Genomic DNA, 12,753 nt, shown 5'->3' with positions numbered 1-12,753 from the left:
TGCTTCTTTGAAGCCTAAGTTCAACAGAAGTAGAGGACTCTGTGGATGCCAAGGAAAGCCTCTGCAGGTCCATGTGTGCCCACAGGTTCAACATTGGTGACCCCTGGCATGTGTCAAGGTTGCATTTTCCACATGAAGTACAAGAAAAAAGAATGTAGATGTTTAATAGGAGCAGTTATCAGAGTCTAACTTTTAGGAATACTACATATTTTTGTGACCATGACAAGAGGGTCAATAAATGAAGAGGTCATGATCAGTGTCTCAGGACAATGACAGCTTATAAATGGAAATATGGTGGATTCATGCCTCAGAGTATTTATAGGCCCCAGGCTTGGGAAAGAACATGATAACCTTAGTCAGGGACCTTAGATATAGGATACATTCAGGAAACAACCTCTTTTTTGCAACCACAACATCATTTATGAAGAACTCCTATTTTCCCTCAATAGAATCACATGGTTTTCACTTCAAAATCCAAGGCAGTAATGAAGTGGAAGATTTTAGGATCCACATGGATGTATTTCCAATGGAATGCTATTATACATACAGATTTATGAAAGCCTGGATTTTATGCTCCACAATTGATTCCCAATCATGTGGAGCATATTTTGTTGCACATGGACAATCCAACAGTTTACCTCTGCCAACTTTTCTTCATTTCAGCTCCACCCGCTAACAACAGCAGCAGCAGTGTTGTTACCGAAAATCTTTGCAGATCAAATTTGAGGTCTCCAGAGCAGCCTGCCTCTTCCAGTAATTGTCTTGAGTGCCTCTTTTACATCTTTGTTTCTCAGAGAATAAATGAGTGGATTAACAACTGGCGTTACCACTGAATAAAGGAGAGAAACAAATTTGTCTTTGTTTAGAGAGTAGTCTGAGCTGGGCCTGATATATGTGTAAATGACTGAAGAGAAGAAAAAACTGACTACAATGAGATGGGAGGAACACGTGGAGAAAGCTTTCTTCTTCCCTTCTGTGGAACGAATTCTTAAGATAGCTCTCAGGATAAAGCAGTAAGATGTTAGTGTTAACCCACAGCTACAAATTCCAAAAATCACATCTGCTACAAAAACCATAATCTCATTCTGGCTGGTGTCAGAGCATGAAAGCTTTAAGACTGGAGGTACGTCACAAAAGAAATGGTTTATGTTAGAGTAGCAGAAGGAAAGCTTCAGCGTAAGTCCAGTATAAATAGCAGAATTGACCATCCCAGCAGCCCACACTCCACTGGCTATGCCAACACACACTTCCTTCTTCATGATGACTGTGTACTGCAAAGGATGACAGATAGCAGCATAACGGTCAAAAGCCATAAATGAGAGGAGAAAAAGCTCTGTTCCCAAACACCATATGAATAGATACATCTGTGCAATGCAGCCATAAAAAGAGATGGTGTTTCTGTGGGTCCAAAGAGTCTGGAGCAATTTTGGAGTTGTAACTGAGATGGAAAACACATTCACTAAGGACAAATTGATGAGCAGAAAGTACATGGGAGTGTGGAGCTTTCTGCAAGTACATATGGTAAAGATGAGGAGGAAGTTACCAGCTAAAGCAGTAGCATAGATGAGTGCGAATATCCCAAAAAGAAGTGTCTGTAATTCTGCAGAGCTAGTTAGACCGGCCAGTGTAAACTCCATAGTAGCAGACTGGTTCTTTATTTCAGTATTTCTTATGCTGGTGTCCTAAACAGATAAATTGTATTATAAGTTGAATTCATTATGATAACTCATATATAGTCCATACTTTTCTTTTTCACTCACTCTTTCCTTCTCACCATTTCTCTCTTTCTGTGCTAAATGGTGGAAATTGGCATCTGTTGGACTTCCCCAGTCATTTGCAAGATTATGGGAAATCTGTCTGAAATCTCAGAAAATGTTGGCAATGAGATGCAATTCCATGCACAGTTAGTAATAAATAGATCCCATTGACATCAAACATGCCCAAGACAGTCAGCCTGATCCCCCCCCAAAAAGACACATAGAGTTCCCATTTAAGCAGGAACCCTGGACCTTTAAAAAGATCACCATGATCAACCTTTTCTTACATTTGACATTCCTTGATGATGGTGAGTACCACAAATAGTCTCAGTGAATGACCTAACATTTAACCTGGTTTACATCACTTGTAGGTAAATGTGAGCATTTGTTGAGACATACTGATAATTTTTCCCAGTTTGGAAAGTCTCTGCATTCAGAGTACTTCTCTATGAGCTGGTTAATTCACTATATGTGACTGAAAATACAATGCTACCGTATGTGTGTCATTTAAAACATACTAACAAAACAGGCTTTGTACAGGCAACTATATCAATCTACTCAGGGAAAACTGATCAGATGAGGGATCCTCTGAATGTGTATATGGATATAAATCCTTAAAGGACTAATTCATTGTGCATAATCATTTGTTCCCAGTAGCCTCCTATGGAGTGAGCTCCACTGAACATGGTGGGACTTGTTTCAAAGAAAATGTGCATAGGATTGCATTGCTTGAGGTGATACCTTACATCATGTCTCTGTAAACAAGTTCATTTCACCATGCATTCTGGTTAAGCTAGATTTTTTAAAGTTTTATTAATGAAATTATAAAACTACGAGAGTGGCTGAATAATATAGCCAGCGTGGATTTTTCACATTCCCCAATGTTAAATTGAAAATACCCCCATGCCATTCTGATGCTTCCCATAAGCTCAAACAGACAAAACCTTAGAAAATTTATAGTCCTGAACTCAGAAACGCTTGCTTAACAACCCTCCCAATTTTCATGGCGATACACAAAACAGTCAGAGGGAATAGAGAGTTCAAAGTGTAAAAAGAGAGAAAAAAACTCCAAAGCCCTTTTGGACTTTTTTCTCTCAGAGTTCTAATGATCTGTTGAAATTCATTAAAAATCAGCCATGTCCACAGAGTACCTGTAATCCTAATACTGACCTTGGCCCATACTCTGACATTCATCTTCTTCAGTTTACAAGTTTAAAAAATGCCTGGCTGATTTGTAATTAATTTAATAAAATTTGGCTGCAACACTATGATAACATCGAGTATGCTCAGTAAGAACCAACTGTCAGAGTTCTAAAAACCAGACTTACAGCTGCTGGGCTTGCCTAATCAGGGGGCCACACCCACACCAGACTTAGACCAGGGTTCAAATCCCCACACAGCCATGTAGCTCACTGGGTGACCTTGGGCCAGTCACTGCCTCTCAGCCTCAGATGAAGGCAATGGTAAACCCCCTCTGAATACCGCTTACCATGACAACCCTATTCATAGGGTCGCCATAAGTTGGGATCGACTTGAAGGCAGTTCATTACATTTTTTGAGACAGTCATGGCTTCCCTCAGAGAATCCTGGGAAGTGTAGTTTGTGAAGGGTGTTGAAAGGAGACTCCTGTTCCACTGAGAGAGCTTCAGTGGCCAGACTGGTTTAACAGTCAGCCACACTGATTGAAATCTGTGAGGGGAGCAGGGCGTCTCCTAGAAACTCTCAGAACCCTTGACTAACTACACTTCCCAGGATTCTTTGAGAGAAGCCATGAGTGTGCAAAGTGAAATAAAGGCCTAGTGTGGATGTGGCCAGGGACAGCTTTAGTTCAAATTTGGGTGGGAGGGTACATGTGCCTGCTGTAGAATAAAAAGGTGGGGGAAATGCTGAAAAGCAATTACACTGTTCACAATGTTTTCTTTTTGAAGGAAAGGGGCTTCCCCTCTGCACAGTGCCCTCCCACCCAATCTCCTCCCCTCCCCCAAGTCAGTGTTGGACTACGACTGGGGAGACCAGGGCTCGAATCCCCACACAGCCATGAAGCACACTGGGTGACCTTGGGCCAGTCACTGTCTCTCAGCCTCAGAGGAAGGCAATAGTAAAACCACCTCAGAATACTGTTTACCATAAAAACCCTATTCATAGTGTCACCATAAGTCGGGATTGATTTGAAGGTAGTCCATTTCCATTTTCAAACATGATTGCGCAGAAATAAATCCCATTGAACTAAAAAAGTATGCAAATGATCTAACCCATCCGTCCTCCTCTCTCCTATTCCCTCCCTCTTGCCCCTTCCCTTCCTCTTCCATTGCCCTACCTACCCATCACCATCCTCTTCCTATCCCCTCCATCCCCTTCCCCCTCCCCCCTCCCCTTCCTCCTCCCACATAGTCAGTTTTTCTTACCTAACCATGATTGCATAGGAGTAAATCCCAATGAACTCAATAAGCATGCAAATGATCAGACCTGCTTGCTCCCTCCTTCCCCTCTCCTCTCCCTTCCTCCTCCCCTCTCCTCTCCCTTCCTCCTCCCCTCCCCTCTTCCTTCTTTCTCCTCCCTGCCCACTCCAGCCATCCTTCCCTCCCCCCCGGTCACTTTTACCTATCCTAACCAGGATTGCATGGGGTTAAGTTGCACTGAATTCAATAAACATGCAAATGATCAAAACTGTCCTCCTCCCCTCCCCCTCCTGCCTGCTTCCATCCAAGTCCTCCCCTCTGCATTTCCTTCCCTCCCTTCTTATCATCCTCCCCTCCCCATCCCCTGTGGTCAGTCTCACCTATCCTAAACATGATTGCAGGGGAGTAAATCCCAATGAACTCAATAAACATACAAATGATCAATCCATTCTCAGCAAACTTGGATGGGATCCCATTTCTTACCTCCTGGATTTTAAAGTTTGATGGAAATATGTGTGGGCTATAGGTACGTTCTTAAACTGCAAGGTTTGTTTTGCCTATTATTGAATAGATTATAACAGCAACAACAACATCATCACATGAAGTACAAAGGGGCTGAAAACAAATCAAATCCAAATTTACATTATGTAAGAGTAATTTAAACAAAAGAGAATAAACACAATGTTCTTACATTACATCATTTAATTATAGTTCATACAGTCCTATTCTTTTTTAATTAAAATTTCTCCTACAACTTACAAAAACTTATTTATAGCATCCTGATATTGATTTTTCTGATTTCAAGACTTTTTAAACTTATTTTGCTGTTCCAATGAAACTTTTTTTTAACATGTCCCTTCTAAAGCAGGAAATAAAGTTAAATAATAATAATTGAAATAGAAATATTTTTATTTAACTATTTATTAGATTGATACCCTGCCCTTCCTCCCAGTAGGAGGCCTACCATTGGTCCCAGCAGGAGCATTCTTCTTCTTCTTCATGATACATTCCACCCATACAAAGGTTTCTCCAGCCCTTCATACTCACAAATCTCTATTCTTTATACAGGCAAGCAAGAGGCCTTATCACAGATCAAGGACACATTCCAGTCATGGAAAAGAATGTGAAGACAGTGGCAATCAGGGCCACTGAGGGGTGCGGCCTAGAGACAGAGGGTTTGGCCTAAGGAGGAATGGGTTGGGAAGAGTCCCAAGATCGGGATAGAGAAGGTTGGAGGGGTACAATTGGCCTCCCTGCCATAAGAGGACTATACAATCTACTAGTAATTTGTAACCAGTAATCATTCTTTTTATAGAACTCACCTTAGCTCAAGACAGTACGTCACAAAATACGTTCAAAATCCTAGTCTTGCTGACATCTCCAACAAAATGCATTGCATAAAGAAAGGTATAAAGTACCTTAAGTACAGAATCATGTAAAACTATTCTAATGCAGAAACATCCATTAAAAAGTCTGGCCATTATGACATATGGCTTTCCAGTGGTTTACCAGACAAGCTCTAATAAAAACTTTTCTCCAACTTACCTTAATTGCTTTCTCCATACTTGAATCTCTGATAAAGTGCATTGTTGTGAAAACTTAAACTTTTCAGAAATACAATTCTTCAGTTTATACTCTCCACCTCAAAAAAAGGATATATATACATATAATTAGTTCTTGATAATTTTTGAACAGTTATAAACTGCTGATTAGAGGTCTTTGCATTCAAGTGGTAAATTAGGTTTGCTAAATAAATAAATAATATATATTTAAAAAATTAAAGTAGAAACGTGAATACCTCATTGAGCCAAATATATGTTCAACATTTTTAAAATTTCAATAAATAAATAAAATAGGGTAATGCAACATGTTCTTTCTATACCCTGCTTCTTCCACATATTAGTCATAGTATAGTCCAGCTTGTTGAAAACAATTCAAAGAAAACAGATATTAACAGAGAGATTCCAGGCATTAGTAATGGTTAAATATTGGCCCATATATGCAGTATCATATCCCTAACTGCATTACTTGTAATTCCCATATTCATTCATTTAATACAAGGACAGGGAAACTGTGGCCCTCTAGATCTTGTCCCATCAGCTCTAGCTAGCATGGTCAATGGGAAGGGTCCACATAACATTTGACCTTGGGACTTTCATTTGCTTTAAATCTGAATGGGCACTTTGATTCTGCTGGGTCACTGCAGTCAGCAAGCTTCTGGATAATAGTGGTTAATACTGAACACTACCAAGCCACCATGCTTGTTTTTGTTTTGTTTTTCTGTGAAGCTCTGAAGATGATGCTAGGAACTTTTGGATCCAAATAACGTGATTAACACAAGTGTGAAGAGTTTAGATGGAATAGTTAACAGAATGGTTAACATTGTTTTGTTTTTTAAACAACGAAAACCTCAAGAGTACAATCTAGTCCCACACCCCCTCTTGGCAGGGCTGTACAGTGTGGCAGACACACCACCACATCTGCAGTCTGGCCATTCTTAACAACTGTGGTAGAAGGGGGGGCAGAACAGTCAGGCCTTGATTGGGGTTGATGGCATTACACACTGGCCCTGAAACTATGTTGGGATATAACAGATCCCTGGCCAGCACAGCCTTGCTTTGGATTACTTGGCCTGATATTAAGTTTTGTGAGTGTTTGTAGCAGCATTTCAGTCTGTACCCTGGAAAATGCCCAAACTTACCAGAAGATGCTTCAGCAATAGTCTAGTCATTTCCACCTTTATTATAAGCTGGTAGCAAAGGGATGGTCTCACTGCAATCAGTGTGAAACATTAGTCATCCCTAATTTGTCCCACTGATTTCAATGGGAAATAAATGCAAATATCTTAAGTCTGCATCCAGCCCAAAGATTTTGCTTCTTTGAAAAGTTTGTAAAGTGTTTACCACACCATTGACACTATTTTAGTAAAACAGATCAAACAGGATCTGTCCTCTCCCCTCCCCCATACACACACAACATTTATTAAGCAATCCATGAACCAAGCTAGTGGGGCAGCGTGTTGGACCTGCTTTTCCCAGATCCGGGAGGATCAAGTGCCCTCATCCAGTGAGAAAGAAGCTCTCATTGACCCTTTAGCCAACACTGGAATGAACGTGTCTGGAGTATGGGAAACTGCCTTGCAAAATATTGAGGTGCTTCGGGAGGCACCAGTGGTGACTTGCCTGGCTGCATTTTAAGCAGGAGGAAGGATGTGAACAATGGGTGGCTTGACACTCCCAGTAATCTTCACACTTGAGATGTGCTTTTAGCATGCCTCCAGCAGCTCCATGTGGTGGAGCCTGGGACCTTTGAAGGAGAGAAGTGTGTGCCTGTAAATAATGCCCTGAAGGAACAACACCTTCAGATATTACACATGTTCGCTGGGTACTAGCGCTGGTGCTGCCTGCAGTGGATAAACTAGAACCCAGAGGTAGTACCTTGGACAGCATTACTTCAGGCAGCAGGTGTGAGATTTTGAATGTTCCCTCACTTTAAAATGATTATGTAAACTGGGTAGAGATCTCTGGATTAGAGTTATAGAAATCCTGCATGACAAATCTTGCATAACAATAATAATAATGCATAATAAATCTCAGATGGATCAGGGATAATGCTACCACGGCACTAAAAAGTGACGTTATTTAGATAGATAGATAGGTAGATAGGTAGATAGGTAGATAGGTGATAGGTGATAGATAGATAGATAATTCTCTGTTCATCATCTTAGAAACTAAATACCACATGCCAAAGTAGAAAGATGTATGCTATGTGTGCCCATCTACCATCAATGCTTCTTCCAACTACTAACACTTTATGGCTTGGATCCTAAAACAGGTTAATTTAAGTAAATTCATGGTGAACTTTATTGTTCTGAACACTACAGACATCTGCATCCCAAAAGAGTCAGGGATCCTCCTGAACACTGTGAGAGAGGGGATGCTAGCAGAGAGGGGAATCACTCAAAGTTGAGGTTAGATTACAACAAATTAATTTAAGGAAGCTCATGGAAGGAATGCTTCCTATCCATTCCAGCCCCAGGAGCACCCTGTAACCCATTTCACATTGTTTCATACATCCCCTGATCATCTAGAGAGGTTTTTTTGGAAACACCAAGTGAGTGTAGGATGAAGAGAAATAAACTTATCTTAGGATCTTAGCCTGTTTACGGAATGGTATGGCGGTGGTGAGGAGCAGCCAAGACCTGTGGTTTTGTATTGATATTGAAAACGGAGATATAATAATAATAATAATAATAATTTAATTTGTGGGTCGCCTATCTGGCCAATGGCCACTCTAGGCGACGTACAATTTAACAATACATTACATCATAATAAAATACATCATAAAATACAACAATAAAACAATAAAACAGTTCCAGTACAGAGTAGTAGGCTATTCGTCGTAAAAATTTAACCCTCCCCGTAAGTCCCAAAGGCCTGTCTGAAGAGCCAGGTCTTCAAAGCTTGGCGGAATACATTCAGGGAAGGGGCATGTCGAAGGTCATATGGGAGGGAGTTCCAGAGAGTGGGGGCCGCCACTGAAAATGCCCTCTCTCTTGTCCCCGCCAACCTACCTGTTTTAGTTGGTGGGATTGAGAGAAGGTCCTGTGTGGCTGATCTTGTTGGGCAGCATGGTTGGTGGCGCTGGAGGCGCTCCATCAAATAAACTGGGCCGAGACCGTATAGGGATTTAAAGGTTAATACCAACACCTTGAATTGGGCCCGGAAAATAACTGGAAGCCAGTGTAGGTCGAACAACACTGGGGTGATGTGTTCCCGGCGGCGACAGTTTGTAAGCAGTCGAGCCGCAGCATTCTGTATAAGTTGTAATTTCCGGACCGTTTTCAAGGGTAACCCCACGTAGAGCGCATTACAGTAATCCAACCGAGAGGTGACCAGGGCATGTACCACCAGTGGGAGCTGATGAGCAGGAAGGTAGGGCTGCAGTCTACGAATGAGGTGCAATTGATACCAAGCTGCCCGGCTCACTGCCGAAATCTGAGCCTCCATGGACAGCTTGGAATCAAGAACAACCACAAGGCTGCGGACCTGGTCCTTCAGGGGCAATTTCACCCCATCGAACACCACGTCAACATCTCCCAACCTTCCCTTATCTCCCACGAGTAGCACCTCAGTCTTATCAGGATTCAACTTCAGCCTGTTCCTTCCCATCCATCCACTCACGGATTCCAAGCACTTGGACATGGTCTCCACAGCAGACTCTGGTGAAGATTTAAACGAGAGATAGAGCTGAGTGTCATCTGCATATTGGTGACACTGCAGCCCAAATCTCCTGATGATTGTCTCCAGCGGCTTCATATAGATATTAAATAGCATGGGAGAGAGGATAGAGCCCTGTGGCACACCACAATTGAGAGGCCAAGGGTCTGAAACCTCCTCCCCCAATGCTACCTGTTGATGCCTGTTGGAAAGAAAGGAATGGAACCACCGTAGTACAGTGCCTCCTATTCCCGATTCCTCCAGGCGATGTAAAAGGATACTGTGGTCAACAGTATCAAAAGCCGCTGAGAGATCGAGGAGGACAAGAAAGGTGAATTCTCCCCTACCTAATGCCCTCCTCATATCATCAACCAGAGCGACCAATGCTGTTTCAGTTCCATGTCCAGTCCTGAAACCCGATTGGTATGGATCCAAATAATCCGTTTCATCCAAGTGTGTCGACAACTGATTAGCCACCACTCGCTCAATGATCTTGCCCAGGAATGGTAGATTCGAAATTGGGTGAAAGTTATTCAAAACTTGGGGATCCAAGGAGGACTTCTTTAAGATGGGCTTTACAATTGCCTCCTTGAGTGCTAATGGCATTACACCCTCCTCCAAGGATGCATTGACCACCGCCTTAATCCCCTCGCCCAATTTCTCTTTGCAGCTCACAAGGAGCCACGATGGGCAAGGATCAGTTAGACAGGTGGTAGGCTTCACAGTCGAGAGCACCTTGTCCACATCCTCAGAAGAAAGAGGTCGAAACTTTCCATAACTACATTTAAGGTTGCCAGATCAGAAGCATGCCAAACCCTGAATTTTCAGTGGTGTATCCTAGTGATGTCTAGGGTGCGAGACCTAGTGATGTCATTGAGCATGATACATTAAGAATCAACCACAGGTGCTTGGAGTATAACATTCAAACAACATTTTTCCGATTGGAAATTAAGATAGAAATCTTATCTAAATCAGGGTGTTTCCAGGTCTAGCTGTAGTAACAAGATCATTCCTTATCCCCTGCTTAGGGAGCCTGGGTGGGGAACATTTAATCTAGCTTACTTGCTTCTGACAAGTGCCATCAGGCCAGGGAAGTCACCAGAAGGCCATTGTAGGAAGAAGGAAGCCAAGTGGTGTGGAGATGTTAGATCAGAGCACCCAGGAGGGACTAAGCCTCATAAAACTCAACAAGACTTAAATCACTCAAAGTCCAACTTGGATACCAACAAATTAAGATAAGGAAGGTCATGGAAGGAATGTTTCCTATCCACTCCAGCCCCAGCAGCACCCTGTACCCCATTTCACATTGTTCCATAGCTCCCCTGACCTTCTAGAGAGGATTTGTGGGATACACATGTGACTGTAGGATGAGGAAAAAGAAACTTATATTTAGATCTTAGCCTATCTGTTCATGGAATGGTTTGTTCATCATGAGTAGCAGCCAAGGCCAGTGGTTTTGTACTGATATTGAAAACTGAGATATACCATCTTACTTTCCATAAATACATTAGGATGGTCAGCAGATAATATGCTGGCCATTCAAGACTCCAACCCAATGTTGCACATATCTTTCCCAGTGGTGAAGACCTCTGCCAAATGTTAATGAAGTATGATAAGACCTTTGCCCACCATGCTAATATGAGGGGGAAGGGGTGATTGAAAAATAGATAAATTACAGCATCTATGATAAAAAATAACATATCATTCCTCAACAAAAATGCATAAGTCGATATCTAGATTTTCACAGAGGTGTTGTAATTGACATATGTTACTTACAATGATCCTAAAGACAAACAATTGGTTTAAACAAAGAAAATAGAGGGGAAAACTAACAGAAAAAAAGTAAGCACAATAAGGAAAAAGATAATAATAACAAACATAGCTAAGTGAAGTTTCATTTAGACATTTAGAAATTTAGCAAATTTCATATATTGGCAGCGGAAACTGTTTAGGTGAAAATAGGATCATATAAGCAAGAGGAAATGATGCTGAAATCTCGAAACTGCAACTTGCATGCTAGTGAATTATGGAAAGATGCCACCAACTTGTAAGGTGCTGCTTACCCCTTGTTAATTCTTCAATAACAGGTAATTTTAGTTTGTTTGTTTTTTAAAAAAAGTTACTTCCCAAAATCTATTATATCACTGAATTATGTCTAGCAATTTTGATTTCCAAATAGCATCAATGAAAAGCCTATAAAAAGTTCCAGTGTCAATTTGCATATCACCTTTGCGGAGACAGATCTTGGAACTTCATGCTTTCACCACCACCACCCCAATGTAAAATAAAATATCATTCAAATCCAGTATTTAGATTCAGTTTTAGTTCATTAGCACAAAGCTAAGTGCCTTCTCTTGCAGGTGTAAGAATCTTGCGGGAGCTGGGTCACATAAAATGAAATTAAAATCTTACCTTCATTCCTCTCTGCTGCTGTTTATTTTTTCTTAGCTGTTTTCTTTCTTTGTATAGCCTTGAATTATTTTCTGTTTCAGCATCTGGAAACCTCCAAAGCCAATTGACTATCATTAATCTGAACAATGCTGACAATTAGTTCCTATCCTGTTGTAGAGATATTTACTTTCTTAATAAAGCCATGGCATGTTTGGAATCTTTCTTTTAATCAAATAGTGGGACTATTGGGAGAAAGACCTTTGAGGCATCCCCAAGAAGGTGAGAAGTATTCTTACTACTGCTTATTTCAACTTTGGATGCATTTTCAAATACCCAACTTATCTTTCTATTTTCAGAGAATTATCTGTTCATGTGTAAGCACCACTGTTTTAAACACATTCTTAACTCCCCTGCTGAACTCTAAGAAACATAAAAGTGTTTAACACTGGCTGCATCATGACAGTTAGGCCATCCAACACGCACACACAAACACACTCTTCTCCTTCTCCTTCTTATTACTACTACTACTACAGCAACTACTACTACCCACACATCACAAGCAAGCTCCAGGGCAGGGTTACAACCATTTAAAATTCAGTATTAAAAACAGTTCAAACAAATTACAGTCCCAGGAATAGTGTTAGTCTTCAAAACACATCTCAGGTGTCAAAGGCCAAGGTAAAGAGATGGGTCGTCAGCATTTGCTGAAACTATAAAGTGAAGGTGCAATGAGGTCCTGGCTCTCCAGGAATGACTTTATTTCCTTGAGGCCAAGGTAGCAGACCTGGAAAAGCGGAGAGAGGCAGAGAGGTGTGTGAAGGAGGCCTTCAGGGACGTTATAGCTGTGTCCCACTCCAACGATGATAGCTCTCCTGCTATCATGGAGAACGATGGTCTCGGGGAAGGAGACCATCCGGAAGAGGGAAACAATCCCTTAGAAGGGACCCATTCCTTGGGGGATGAGCACCTATCCTCTTGTGATGAGGA

The 12,753-nt window shown here is 41.5% G+C and overlaps 1 protein-coding gene across 1 annotated transcript; it reads right to left on the bottom strand.

Annotated features, from left to right (window-relative positions):
- Positions 1-716: 716 nt before the first annotated feature.
- LOC133367891 (olfactory receptor 5V1-like) lies at positions 717-1,637 on the bottom strand. Its single transcript, XM_061591978.1, has one exon. It carries the CDS (start codon positions 1,635-1,637, stop codon positions 717-719), a length of 921 nt encoding a protein of 306 aa, XP_061447962.1.
- Between the last annotated feature and the right edge of the window lie 11,116 nt (positions 1,638-12,753).

This window comes from Rhineura floridana, chromosome 11, assembly GCF_030035675.1.
Source record: "Rhineura floridana isolate rRhiFlo1 chromosome 11, rRhiFlo1.hap2, whole genome shotgun sequence".
NCBI classification, from domain to species: Eukaryota; Metazoa; Chordata; class Lepidosauria; order Squamata; family Rhineuridae; genus Rhineura; species Rhineura floridana.
This window is presented reverse-complemented; position numbering and strand designations above follow the sequence as displayed.

Bases quoted from the DNA above. Each gene is read 5' to 3' on its own strand.
- LOC133367891 (XM_061591978.1), bottom strand. From the start codon at position 1,637: ATGGAGTTTACACTGGCCGGTCTAACTAGCTCTGCAGAATTACAGACA.